The 14,347-nt window shown below is 41.1% G+C and overlaps 1 protein-coding gene across 4 annotated transcripts in view; it reads right to left on the bottom strand.

The window, feature by feature from the left end:
• Nucleotides 1-335: 335 nt before the first annotated feature.
• MYT1L (myelin transcription factor 1 like) overlaps nucleotides 336-14,347 on the bottom strand; it is a 450,983-nt gene continuing 436,971 nt past the window's right edge. For 3 of the 4 annotated variants that reach the window (XM_038772247.1, XM_038772248.1, XM_038772250.1), the window contains 2 exons: nucleotides 3,490-3,633; nucleotides 336-3,147 (listed from right to left, as the gene is read on the bottom strand). In XM_038772247.1, the coding sequence (XP_038628175.1) occupies nucleotides 3,007-3,147; nucleotides 3,490-3,633 (285 nt within the window). In that variant the 3' untranslated portion in view covers nucleotides 336-3,006. The remainder of the gene's footprint in view (nucleotides 3,148-3,489; nucleotides 3,634-14,347) is intronic. The other variant, XM_038772246.1, reaches the window with a different exon arrangement.

Here is a 14,347-nt window from a genome sequence, read left to right as displayed (position 1 = left end):
CAGAAATACCTCAGTGATTATTTTGTTGTCCGTCTCCCCCTTCCAGACAGCGATTGTTGGGTAGGGATGGTTTCTATCTGTTCCCGAATTGTACTTCCCAAGCGCTTAGTACAATGCTCTGCACACAGTAAGCGCTCAATAGATACGATTGAATGAATGACTATAAATGTATGCATATACATATATATAGTCATATCTAGATACATTATATATATGTATATATTCCCAAGACTGACGATATGTTGAGAAAAGCAACACAGATCATAGAAGCACTGTGCTACAAATGTGGCAACACATTTTTTTTTTATTTAGAGTAAGATGTGTTAACATCCAGCATGACAAAATTTGTACAAAGTTCACAATTTAAAAATGAAGTATCACAGCAACTTGTGATTCCACACATTTATAGCAAAATTAAAATGTCAACAAATCCATGCCGTGTAGTACAAAAATAAATCAAACTTCAGTTCCACAGAGAGCACGATAAATAGTTTATACAAAATTCTGTCTTAGTAAATGATTACTTAAATTAACTTAGAAATGAATATGAACAATAAGTTAGAAGAAATAAACTCTGATGACTCACAATAATTCCATATGAAAGGTCAGCATTCTAATATGTGACACCTTTTTTGTGTGATCCCTATATAATAGTCACAGATAACTTTTGATATTATGTACCAACATTAGATGAGCAGCAGATTTGTGCTTAAAATCCCTTTCCATTGTACATAGGTGATAACAATAAGAATCCCAAACTGATACTATCTAGTACTCTACTGAAAGCATTACTATATTGCAAAGAAGCTGCAGACACAATGCAGTGGAAAAATGCATATGCCATTATGAACAATGACAGCCCTAAAATGAAGCTAGGGCCGGAGTACAATATATATGGCAGAGGTGAGCAACAAGTACCTTGCTTCAGCTCTCAAAAAGGCAATTCTGAGCATGGCAGCTACAACTAATAGCACAACAGAAAGAGGGTACTATACCGCTAAGAGCCCCAAAGTAATTTTACATAATCTTTTTTTCCCAGCTAGTTATTAAAGTCCTCGTGGAAAACTGTAAGCTTTTTGTACAGTGAAGAGTATAAAGTGCCACTGGGATATACATATATTTATACATATATATATATATACCGAGGTTGAGTATTGTATCAGAATATTCGTTGTGAGATCCCTGTATGTCTCCCTTAGCAATATTACTGGATCTGCCATAATGGCTTCCACTACAATTTGTTCATGTTCAGTGTCACAAGGCTGATGACACGAGAAATTGCACACCTCCGTATGGATAAATAGGACCAGGTAAGTGCAAATTGTCAACTGGCACATTGCGGGGACGATGACCCTGTAAGTCCTGTTCTGCTAAAAATATTTTTTTTTTTTTTACAAAACCCATCTTTTTCATAACAAAATTTTAAAGTACTTCTGTACTTTCTGCATAACATCAAGACATGGAAGGAAAAGAGATGCTAGTCGATCGAAATCAATTCGGCATCCGAAGACACGAGACATCATCCGGATGGCTACCGAAAAGGGGAAAAACGGAAAGATGGCGAAAGGAAAAGTGTTCTTATGCATACATATAGTGCAGTCATTTGGAAGAAAACAACCAAATCTCGAAGATACAAATCAGTTTTGCCTTAAAATGACCCAGTCGAAAGCAAAAAAAAGGTGCTAAAGTCTGTTCGGTTACATTAAAAATTTGATTGCATTCATTCTTGTGACAGGTAATAATGAAACAAATCTAAAGCATATGTGAATGCTGTATTCAAGATTGCTCTCCAACGAAAGGTAGAACAAGCGTCATTAAGAGTACTGTATTTGGGATCAAATCCTTATTCAAAGCCAGAGGGGGAGGAGGGAAAGGGGGGGCGGGGGAGAAAAAAAGACATTCTTTACTGAACTGCATTCCTGCTCAAAACTGCGATGAATTCAGTCCAGTAACTAGAGCAGTCGCAAATAACTGGCATCCATCCCCCCAAAAATAAAAGGCCAAAAAGGGAACATCTGTGTTTTGAAATCAACACCCTTCATCTTAAAACGAAAGCACCCCAATTCGGCGGGGGGGGAAAAAATTGAACTACATCGTAAAAAGCAGACAGTTCAGAGGGGCGCTAAGAAATCCTGGGGATTTAAGAGAACGTTGCTCCAACGTTTTCTTGAAAAGAAAAGAAATCTTCATGTGGTCCACCTCTGATCAGTTCCCGTCTGAATGGAAGTTTCCGTATTCATACCATGTAATGCTTAGAAGTGAATTGAAAAAGTGCTGTTTAAGCTGCTTTGAATCTTCTGTCAAGTTTCCATGGCTTGATGTTGTCTTACATGAAATTACCCATTTCATAGCTTACATAGAATCCGTGCCATTTCCTCGGCTTCCCCCAAACTCCATTTTATTGCCCCACCACACAACAACAACCGTCCTCTGAAAACAAAAAATCACACATTTTCAAGCATTGTTCAAAAATAAAGCATTTTTGCAACCAATTCTTGCTATGAAACAATATGCACACAAAATGTATTTCTCAAATCCCATAAAATCCTCCAACATGAGGCAAAATGAGAGTGTTTTAAAAAGTGGCTGCAGAGACCGCAACATTGTCATTCAAAGCTGTTTTTTTTTTTGTCCATTTCAGTTCAAAATACTAAAACATTTAATCACTAAAGCATTAAAAAGAATTTACACTCTATTTATTTTGATCAGCTTACCTCTTCAGAAATATATATACCCCAAAAATGTGCATACATTAGCAGCTATAAACATTACATGGCATCTCACACTATGTCAGCATATATGAAAACGTACAAAATGTGAATGTATTCAAAAAACTATTCTGCAGTTACTATCTTTAAAGCAAGACATAAAATCATCATGAAGTCTTGTAAGCATAACACTGTTTCAAACAGAAATAAATATAGAACACTTTCTGGTAAATTACAGCAGCAAAAAACAAGAGGCATCCTTTTTTTTAAGCAAGATTTCCACCACTACAGCAGCTGTTCAGACCTGAATTCCTCTCACAGCCTGCTTTATATTTTCCAGTAGGGCTTTATTTTCTGGACTCTGATAACGATCTTGATTTGTATACATGTCCGTCAAAGTGGTCACGTAAGCATCAAAATTTTGTTCATTGATTGGATCCTACGAGATATTAAATAGTAGTTCATATACAACTTTTATTTTCTTAATAGTATAGTCATATAAGCATAAAATACTATAATAGCATATCGCCACCATCTTATAATATTTAAAATGCCTATTTAGAGCATACTTAATTTTACAGGATACATCGGAATAGGCCCACCAAGTTTTTTTTTTTTTTTCTTTTTTTAGCAGTTAAGGTTATCTTTATGGTTTCGGGGTTGTAACCGCAAACATCCAACTGCTTGAGGAATCGTAAACATAAAAAAAAAAGACATCTATTGTATGATGTGAACTGAAGAAGATCGCCAAATTCCTTAACTTGTGCTCTCAATCACTTACCATATGTGGCAGCTGGATATTAGCTAGACTATGAATTAAAGACTGGCTTAAATTGGCCAGTTCATGAAGAAGAGACTCATTTTGCTGTTCAATTACTTTGTTCTCCTCTTCTATCGTCTTCAGGTTGCTCTCCATTGTGGTAATCTAGAACGCACAAATTTGTGTAACATGTAATATAAGGCAAGCCGTTGTGAAGCATGTGCTCTGTGACGTGAGTGATAACAGTCATAGCAGCTGAAAAGGAGACCTTTTGCCTCAAATTAAAAGCTTTTAAATGGAGCGTTGAGCATTTTAAGGGTTTTTGGGGTCAGTTACAAATTAAAGTTTTGTAACTTTTATTTAACGGCTTGTCTTTTCGGTGGGAGGAGCTGATGTGAGGTAGATGTATGGGATGAAATTTGTGTTTTTTTAATACATCCCCAGTTTTTTACTTAACTTTAATGCATTGTAATTTTGGTTAGAGGAGATGATGTTGAACTTCAGGCACCAGATAAAGTGAATTGCATATTTATTCACTAATAGCCCCGTGATTGATCACTCCCCTATTAAAGGTTACACTTCTCAATCTATAAATGATATCACTGTACCCCCAGATTGCCTTGAAGGCAGATGGACCGTATTGGATTCCATAATTTATTGGCAGTCTTAAAATTACTACATAGGAACATTTTCTCATCCACATATATCTAAGGAGCTGTTTCTATAGAACTTTATGTAGGATGAGGATCTGCCATACCTTAATACCATTCTAATTTTCCTCTGTCCAACTACTCTAGATCAGTTAGATGAATGAATCCACAAGAAGTGGATCTTAGGTTCCAACACCAGTTCTATTTTTGTCTTTATTTCCCATCCATCATTCATCATTTATTCACCTAATTCCAGAAAAAAACACACAAAAAAGCACACAAAAAAACCCATCTGTCTAGCCCTTCTAAACTCTAGACTCTGATTCCTGATTGCTCTCATCTCTGTCGACCCCTTGTTGACACCCTATATTCATTTATTCATGCAATCGCATTTATTGAGCACTTACTATTTGCAGAGCACTGTACTAAGCTCTTGGGGGAGTACACTGAAACAATTCCCTGCCCTCAGTGAGCTTACATCCTCCTTCCGGCGTGCTCGTTATGAGAAGGGAACATCTCTTCTAATTCTGCTGTACTGTAGTCTATCTTATAAATATCATGGACTGAAATTTTAGTAACCATTTGGGAGAGTAAAATAGAAAAGAGTTGCCCTTGAGAGGCTTAGGGTTTAGAGGGAAACTGCCAACCTGTCAGGGTTTCTTCCTATCACCCCCATCCAGCTCCCAGGGTTAAAATAAACTAGTTAAAGATGACACTTTACCCTAAATTCTCCAGGATGCAGAGGGCCATAAAATCTTGCAGAAAAGGTGAAATTTGGCCAAGATAAAGGTATTCAGGTATTTATAATAATAATAATAATAATGGCATTTATTAAGCACTTACTATGTGCAAAGCACTATTCTATTTCCAGACTGTGAACCCATTGTTGGGTAGGGATTGTCTCTGTTGCCAAATTGTAATAATAATAATAATGATAGCATTTATTAAGCGCTTACTATGGGCAAAGCACTGTTCTAAGTGCTGGGGAGGTTACAAGGTGATCAGGTTTTTCCCACGGCGGGCTCATAGTCTTAATCCCCATTTTACAGATGAGGTAACTGAGGCACAGAGAAGTTAAGCGACTTGCCCAAAGTCACACAGCTGGCAATTGGAGGAGCCGAGATTTGAACCCATGACCTCTGACTCCAAAGTCCGTGCTCTTTCCCCCGAGCCACGCTGCTTCCCTGCTTGCACTTTCCAAGTGCTTAGTACAGTGCTCTGCACATAGTAAATGATCAATAAATACGATTGAATGAATGAAGCTAATTAATCCCTGATAATGCCCTGCTTCTTTCTTCCTCTCTTGTCCTTTCACTTCCAGATTTTTCGATTTTTGCTCCTCTTTTTTCTATCTTAGAGAAGCATCATGACCTAGTGGCAAGCAAGGGTTTGGGAGTCAGAGGACGCGGGTTCTAATCCTTGCTCTGCCACTTGTCTCCTGTGTGACCTTGGGCAAGTCACTTCACTTCTCTGTGCCTCAGTTCCCTCACCTGTAAAATGGGGATTAAGACTGTGAGTCCCATGTGAGACAACCTGATTATCTTGTGTCTACACCAGCACTTCGAACAGGGTTTGGCACATAGTAAGCGCTTATCTAATACCATAATAATTATTACCTTTATACCTGACTTTTTTTCTCTCTCCTCCATTGTTTACATTTTCCATTACGTATAACTTCCGTTATCTATTATCTTTTGTCCCTCATTTTTCTTTTTTTCCAAAAGCTGTATGACCTAGTTGTGGGCAGGGAATATGTGTTTATTGTTGTGCTGTACTCTCCCAAGTGCTTAGTACAGTGCTCTGAGCACAGTAAGTGCTCAAAAATTACAACTGACTGAGTAACTGAGTATGGGCCTGGAAGTCCAAGGACTTGTATTCTAATCCTGGCTCTATCACTTGCCTTGTCTATGATTCTATTTATTTATATTGATGCGTGTTTACTTGTTTTTATTCATTCAATGTATTTATCAATAATAATAATAATGGCATTTATTAAGTGCTTACTATGTGCAAAGCACTGTTCTAAGCGCTGGGGAGGTTACAAGATGATCAGGTTGTCCCGCGTGGGGCTCACAGTCTTCATCCCCAGTTTACAGATGAGGTAACTGAGGCCCAGAGAAGTGAAGTGACTTGCCCAAAGTCACACAGCTGACAATTGGTGGAGCCAGGATTTGAACCCCTGACCTCTGACTCCAAAGCCCAGGCTCTTGACACTGAGCCATGCAGCGCTTACTGTGTGCAGAGCACTGTACTAAGCGCTTGGGCAGTACAAGTCAGCAACATATAGAGTCGGTCCCTACCCAACAACAGGCTCACATGTCTTTCTTCCCCCCATTCCAGACTGTGAGCCCATTGTTGGATAGGGATTGTCTCTGTTGCCGAATTGTACCTTCCAAGTGTTTAGTGCAGTGTTCTGCACATGGTAAGCGCTCAATAAATAGGATTGAATGAATGAATGAATTTTGGGCAAGTCACTGAACTTCTCTATGCTTCCATTTATTCATCCGTAAAGTGGGGATTCAATCCCTGTTCTCCTTCTACCTTAGACTGTAAGCCCCATGAGGGCCTGAGACTATGTCCTATCTACTTTTGCATTCACTTTTCATTTTTCATTCAATCGTATTTATTGAGCACTTACTGTGTGCAGAGCACTGTACTAAGCGCTTGGGAAGTACAAGTTGGCAACATATAGAGACGGTCCCTACCCAACAGTGGGCTCGAAGTCTAGAAGGGGGAGACAGAGAACAAAACAAAACATATAAACAAAATAAAATAAATAGAATAAATATGCACATAAATAAATAAATATCCACCTCAGCTCCTGGCACAGTGCTTGGCACGCAGTAACAAATTCCACTAAGAAGCTATGGCATCTTTCTGCTTTTGTCTGCCACTATAGAAAGAAGTAGGTGCAGCAATGATATTTCAGCGATATTCAAATCAAAGCAGTGATATTGCTATTCTATTTCTCACTCACCATTTTTCCTCTCTACCCTCTCTCTTTCTCTAATCTCTTTTCCCTTCCTCATCTCTGAGACACTTTTTCTGCCCTTTTTCCCTGAATAATTCCCAAATCAAGAGCCAGCTGTTTCAGTCCTAGTGCAAAACGTTTCTCACTAAGAATCCCAGGTTATCCTCCAGCCCACTTTATCCTTGAGTTACAAGTCCTTAATCAAATAAATAAAAGTAATAATGGCATTTATTAAGCGCTTCCTATGTGCAAAGCACTGTTCTAAGCACTGGAGAGGTTACAAGGGGATCAGGTTGTCCCAAGTGGGGTTCACAGTCTTAATCCCCATTTTACAGATGAGGTACTGAGGCACAGAGAAGTTAAGTGACTTGCCCAGAGTCACACAGCTGAGAAGTGGTAAAGCTGGGATTTGAACGCATGACCTCTGACTCCAAAGCCCGTGCTCTTTCCACTGAGCCACGCTGCTTCCATAAAGGCCAAATAAAGGCCAAGGATATCACAACGAAATTATTTTCCATCAACCTAGGGTACTAGAGGCCAAAGACTTCATCTTTACTTCTATTTATTCTGATGACTTGACACCTGTCCACATGTTTTGTTGTCTGTCTCCCCTTTCTAGACTGTGAGCCCATTGTTGGGTAGGGTCCATCTCTATATGTTACCAACTTGTACTTCCCAGGCGCTTAGTACAGTGCTCTGCACACAGTAAGCGCTCAATCAATACGATTAAATGAATGAATGAATGAATCATCTTCCTTACAAAGGAGACAGAAAACTGATAGTAGTTTTTTCTCCAACTAAGCTGCAAGTCACCCTCTCATTTCTACACCTTCCTAAATGAGAAACCAGGTATTTCTGGCCCAAGTCAGAACACTGCACCTGTATATATGTATATATGTTTGTACATATTGTTACTCTATTTATTTATTTATTTATTTTACTTGTACATATCTATTCTATTTATTTTATTTTGTTAGTATGTTTCGTTTTGTTCTCTGTCTCCCCCTTTTAGACTGTGAGCCCACTGTTGTGTAGGGACTATCTCTATATATGTTGCCAACTTGTACTTCCCAAGCACTTAGTACAGTGCTCTGCACACAGTAAGCGCTCAATAAATACGATTGATGATGATGATGATGATGAACACTGTAAAAAAGCAAACAGCCTGTGGTAATTCATCCATCTATCCCTAAGGATTTAAGGTTGGGTGTCAGTATAGGATTTCCCCTTTCCAGCACTGAGGAGAAGTTTAAAAGCGGAGTGAATTAAACAAAGACTGGTGTTGGAACATTACAAAACATCTCCCGACTTCCTGACGAAGACGTGCTCCTTGAATTGTTGTTTGACTACAATGCCTTGCCCCGATCAGTGTCCTAGCTAATACATTCTGTGAAAAAAGGTTGGTTCCTTTTGAAGGCCAAAGGGCACTTCATAGTTGGCTAACTCAAAAACAGCCAGAGGGAAATTCCATGTAATTTTCCTGAGTCTTCATTTCATCAGCCCGTCCTTCAGGCCACGGGATCTGCTAGATGAGTCTATAAATTCTGGTGAAATCTCAGCAGGTCTCCGGGGCATCGCAAACCCTGTTTCACTAGTTACACCAGTGACCTAAGTGTACAGCTTAAGCAGAAACACATTTGTGACCCTAATATTATCTTGGAAAGTGGCCCGAAACTACGGCCTAGCTTACTTCTGGGACCTTCTGAAAGTACTCAGACCCTGTCCTAGAATAACCTGGGGCGGGGGGCTCCTGCCAATTATGAACTCCAAAATTATACAAGTCGCAAGTTGCCAGCTGCAATTTCCAAATCCAAATCGAAAGACTCGAAATTCTGAAATCTATCCCTCTTTCTGCAGATTCGACTGGATGTAAGTGCGAAAGCACGTGGGTTTTTGGGTTCCCTATTGAAGTCCACTCTGCGGAAGAAGAATGATGATGACGGTATTTGTTAAGCACTTGTTATGTGCCGGGCACTGGAGTGGATGCAAGCTAACTGAGGTGGACACAGTCCCTGTCCCCCACGGGGCTCACGGTCTTAATCCCCATTTTACAGATGAGGTCACTGAGGCCCAGAGAAGTGAAGTGACTAGCCCAAGGTCACACAGCAGACAAGTGGCAGAACCTGGATTAGAACCCATGACCTTCTGACTCCCAAGCCCGTGCTTTAGCCACTAGGCCATAAAGTTGCTAGGAAGCGGAAACGACTCGACGAGATCTAAGAAAGGACTATCGAAGCCCAATTCATTCTTCCGTTCCAAGGGATACCGTAATTTCTAAATCGGTAAATTTAGGTCCCAAACTCCTCTTGTGGGGACTAATGCCCTGCTGTGAGCGAGTTCCTGCTGTGAGTGAGTGAGTTGGGAGCAGCGTGGCTCAGTGGAAAGAGCACGGGCTTGGAAACCATGCGTTCAAACCCCGGCTCCACCACTTGTCAGCTGTGTGACTTTGGGCAACTCACTTAACTTCTCTATGCCTCAGTTCCCTCATCTGTAAAATGGGGATTAAGATGTGAGCCCCACCTGGGACAACCTGATTACCTTGTATCCTTCCCAGTGCTTAGAACAGTGTTTTGCACGTAGTTAGTGCTTAACAAATGCCATTATTGGAATTCCCAGAATCCCTTTGGTTGAGAGCAGAACCCATTGAGTAGATAAAAAGTCTTCCCTATTTCCCAAGTGTACACTGTTCCTTTTCTTGGAGAAATAGGGAAATAGCTTTTTAACTCAACAACCTCTGCCAACCTGCAGGGAGAACAGTCGTTTTTGAGTTATACTACAACCCCAAAGTTTCTTAAAGCATGCTTGAAAGCTGCTTTTTAAATGCCCTAGGGAAACATAATTATAACGCTCACATACACATAGGAAAATAGTCCAGGCCCAGTCAAAATATGCAAAGAATTTTGCTAGACTATCAGAGTGTCTTTTTGCATTTTCTAAATAGTTTCTTCGACATTTGTTTTTAGCCTTAGTCTTCCTTCGGCAATTGCCTATGTAGAGATTAGAATGTTAGATAAAATATTTTAACTATTCCCTCGATTTCCTTAACTACTTGTAATCTAGATGGGAAGGAGTGTGGCCTAGTGGAAAGACCATGAGCCTTGGAAGCAGAGGAGCTGGGTTGTAATCCCAGATCTGCCACTTTCCTTGGGCCAGTCACTTGACTTTGCTGTACCTCAGTTTGCTCATCTATGAAATGGGTATCCAATACCTGTTCTTTCTTCCTCCTCTTCTCTTCTGCTTAGACTGTGAACTCTATGTGGGCCAGGGACTTTGTCTAACCTGATTATCTTGTAACTACCCCTGGGGCTGATACAAATTCTTTCATTCATTCAATCGTATTCATTGAGCGCTTACTGTGTGCAGAGTACTGTACTAAGCACTTGAGAAGGGCAAGTTGGCAACATATAGAGACGGTCCCTACCCAACAACGGGCTCACAGTCTAGAGGAATTCTTGGCAATCAGTAAACAATTCTATCGTAATAATTATTGTTCTTCCTGATTACAGACTCCCTCAAATGAAAGCGCAATGTATGTGGTTATTTAGTTCATCGGTCTGGTGGCAAAGACATCAAGCAGTGAGAAGCAGTGTGGCACAGTGGAAAGAGCATGGGCTTTGGAGTCAGAGGTCATGGGTTCAAATCCCGGCTCTGCCACTTGTCAGCTGTGTGACTTTGGGCAAGTCACTTCACTTTTCTGGGCCACAGTTCCCTCATCTGTAAAATGGGGATGAAGACTGTGAGCCCCACGTGGGACAACCTGATCACCTTGTAACCTCCCCGGCGCTAAGAACAGTGCTTTGTACATAGTAGGTGCTTAATAAATGCCATCATTATTAAGTTGACTAAATTTGATTATGAGGTTAGGTAGAAATTGAAGAACAACATTTTATTTGAGTCGTGTCTTTTATAAATAGGACGAGACTCATTGATGAAAGGTTTAATGTCTCATTTCCAGTAATAATTCACGGAAGTTTTGTGTAAAATCACAATGAGGGGAGACTGGGGCATAAAGAAAGGGTCTTTCGGGTGGCATGTGTTAGGACACTGCTCCTCTCTTACTCACTGAATGGGAGGTGTGAGATTGGCTTGTAAGGTGAAATGGAGGAATTGAACCTACGCATCAAGCGAAACCTCCTCACTCTCGGCTTCAAGGCTGTCCATCCCCTCGCCCCCTCCTACCTCACCTCCCTTCTCTCTTTCTCCAGCCCAGCCCGCACCCTCCGCTCCTCTGTCACTAACTTCCTCACTGTACCTTGTTCTCACCTGTCCCACCGTCAACCCCCGGCCCACGTCCTCCCCCGGGCCTGGAATGCCCTCCCTCTACACATCCGCCAAGCTCGCTCTCTTCCTCCCTTCAAAGCCCTACTGAGAGCTCACCTCCTCCAGGAGGCCTTCCCACACTCAGCCCCCTTTTTCCTCTCCTTCTCCCATCCCCCCTTCCCTACCTCCTTCCCCTCCCCACAGCATCTGTATATAAGTTTGTACAGATTTATTACTCCATTTATTTTACTTGTACATATTTACTATTTGTTTTGTTAATGATCTGCATCTAGCATTATTTCTACTTTTTCTGATGACTTGACACCTGTCCACGTGTTTTGTTTTGTTGTCTGTCTCCCCCTTCTAGACTGTGAGCCCGTTGTTGGGTAGGGACCGTCTCTATATGTTGCCAACTTGGATTTCCCAAGTGCTTAGTCCAGTGCTCTGCACACAGTAAGCGCTCAATAAATACGATTGAATGAATGAATGAATGAATCTTTGGGTCAGGAAAGAAAGGGAAAGACCAAGTGGAATCTGGATTAATTATGTTCATCCTTAAACAAGGATGACTGAATTAATCAAGAGAAACAGCATGACTTAGTGGAAGGTGCGTAGTCCTCGGAGTCAGAGAACATGGGTTGCCATCACGGCTCCTCCTCTCGTCTTCTGTGTGACCTTGGGTGAGTCACTTCACTTCCTTGTGCCTCAGTTACCTGTACCATTTACTTGAAAATGGGGATAAAAAAATGCCTGTTCTCCCTCCTATACAGACTGTGAGCTCCATGTGGGACAGGGACTGTGTCCAACCTGATTAACTTGCATCTTCCCCAGCATTTAGAACAGTGCCTTGGACATAGGAAGCACTTAACAATATAATGATAATTATCATTATCATTGTTATTGTTATTATGAAAAACTGTAGGTCACCACTTGGCAGCTTGAGATAGGTGTATTTAAAAAAAAATCATGGTTCTTCAATCATCTGGTCCAGGATATTTTCTCAACAATTTAAAAAAAATTAAATGAAATTTTAAGCAGGCGAAGGCTGGATCTCCTGACATTCCCTGAACAAACGGTCAAAGCTGAAAGATAAACTGTTAGCCTTTAAGGGTACACTTTTCTTGGCAGGTACGTTCCATTATGAACTATTAATTATGTCCTAATCTCAAATCGACTTCTTTAATTGCAGTCATCTGTGACCTTTTCCTATGTCTTGTCTCAAAAAGCTGCAGTTGCTTATACTGTGCTCAGGCTGTGACTGTTTGCACAGTGTAGCTGACGTCGGTTTCAAACTGATTTTTTGAGTCTTTTGGAATTGATCCGACAGCGAAGATGAATCCGTATCTGTGGGCTTTCGCTTAGCTCACATCATTTACAAGACAAGTCGGAGAGATTAACCCTTAAAATTTATGTTTGATATCAGAGGAAAATAAATGCAACCTGAGACAAATATTGACCTCTGATATTAAAACACACAAAATGAGCTGGTGAGGACAGAGAGTGACAGCAGTAGTGATTCTTTCACGAAGGCAGACATGCAAAGCAGAGTTGGGAAGATGTAACACTACCCAAAGTTTTGGTCAGTTAAATCAGGATTTCAACAGTGTTCCACGTATCCATAAAATACAGAAGACGGTTCTTTAAATTTTATTAGAGCATCGCTATATAAAGACAGATGTCTTTTCCGGCCTTTTAGAGTAAGATTTTATCAAAGGCGATGTTACATGTGCATAATAACATCTTGTACCCCCTCAGCGCTTAGAACTTTGCACATAGTAAGTGCTTAACAAATCCTATTATTATTATTATTATTATTATTATTATTATTATTATTATTATTATTATTATAGATCACCTCACATTATAGGATCCAGTACTCATGTTCTGAAGCGAATCTACAGCCCTGAGGAGGAGGATGAGCTCCTTGCCATCTCCATGGAGGATGGGGAGGAGAAAACAGACATCAGGATGCCAAGAGACAGTTCCCAATGGTGAGGGGAGGCAGAAGGATCTCCTCCCTGAAGCCTTTACTAAAGGAGTATGACTAAGCAGCGTGGCTCAGTGGAAAGAGCCTGGGCTTGGGAGTCAAAGGTCGTGGGTTCTAATCCCACCTCTGCCACTTGTCAGTTGTGTGACTTGGGGCAAGTCACTTAACTTCTCTGTGTCTCAGTTCCCTCATCTGTAAAATGGGGATGAAAACTGTGAGTCCCATTTGGTATAACCTGATCACCCTGTATTCCCCCCCACCCCGCCAGCACTTGGAACAGTGCTTTGCACATAGTAAGTGCAAACAAATACCATCAAGCAGGTGATTGTGACCAGGATTTGTCCATTAGCCTGTGACCCCCACCACCCTCTCAATTCCAGCCAAGCTTGGGGGTCTCTGAGTCACCTCAGAGACCCCGAATTACTCAAGCCTGGAAATGGGGAACTGCTATTTTTTTATCGCTTGCTTTTTGTGGTATTTTTTAGGTGCTTATTATGCGCCAGGCACTGTACTAAGTGCTGGGGTAAGATAACAAGATAATCAGGTTGGACACCATCCGTGTCCCACGTGGAGCTCACGGTATTAATCCCCATTTTGTAAATGATGTCACTGAGGCACGGAGAAGTGAAGTGACGTGTCCAGAGCCCGGGCTTTGGAGTCAGAGGTCATGAGTTCAAATCCCGGCTCCGCCACTTGTCAGCTGTGTGACTTTGGGCAAGTCGCTTCACTCCTCTGGGCCTCAGTTCCCTCATCTGTAAAGTGGGGGTGAAGACCGTGAGCCCCACGAGGGACAACCTGATCACCCTCTATCCTTCCCAGCATTTAGAACAGTGCTCTGCACATAGTAAGTGCTTAACAAATGCCATCATTATTACTATTGATTTATTAATCCCCGTTTTGCCGATGAGGTCACTGAGACCCAGATAAGAGAAGTGACTTGCCCCAGGTCACACAGTTGACGAGTGTCATGGGTTCAAATCCCGACTCAGACCGTTGTCAGCCCAGTGACTT

This window comes from Tachyglossus aculeatus, chromosome X1 (assembly GCF_015852505.1).
Source record: "Tachyglossus aculeatus isolate mTacAcu1 chromosome X1, mTacAcu1.pri, whole genome shotgun sequence".
Lineage (NCBI taxonomy): Eukaryota > Metazoa > Chordata > Mammalia > Monotremata > Tachyglossidae > Tachyglossus > Tachyglossus aculeatus.
Note: the sequence above shows the minus strand (reverse complement) of the source record. Positions and strands in the feature narration are given on the sequence as shown.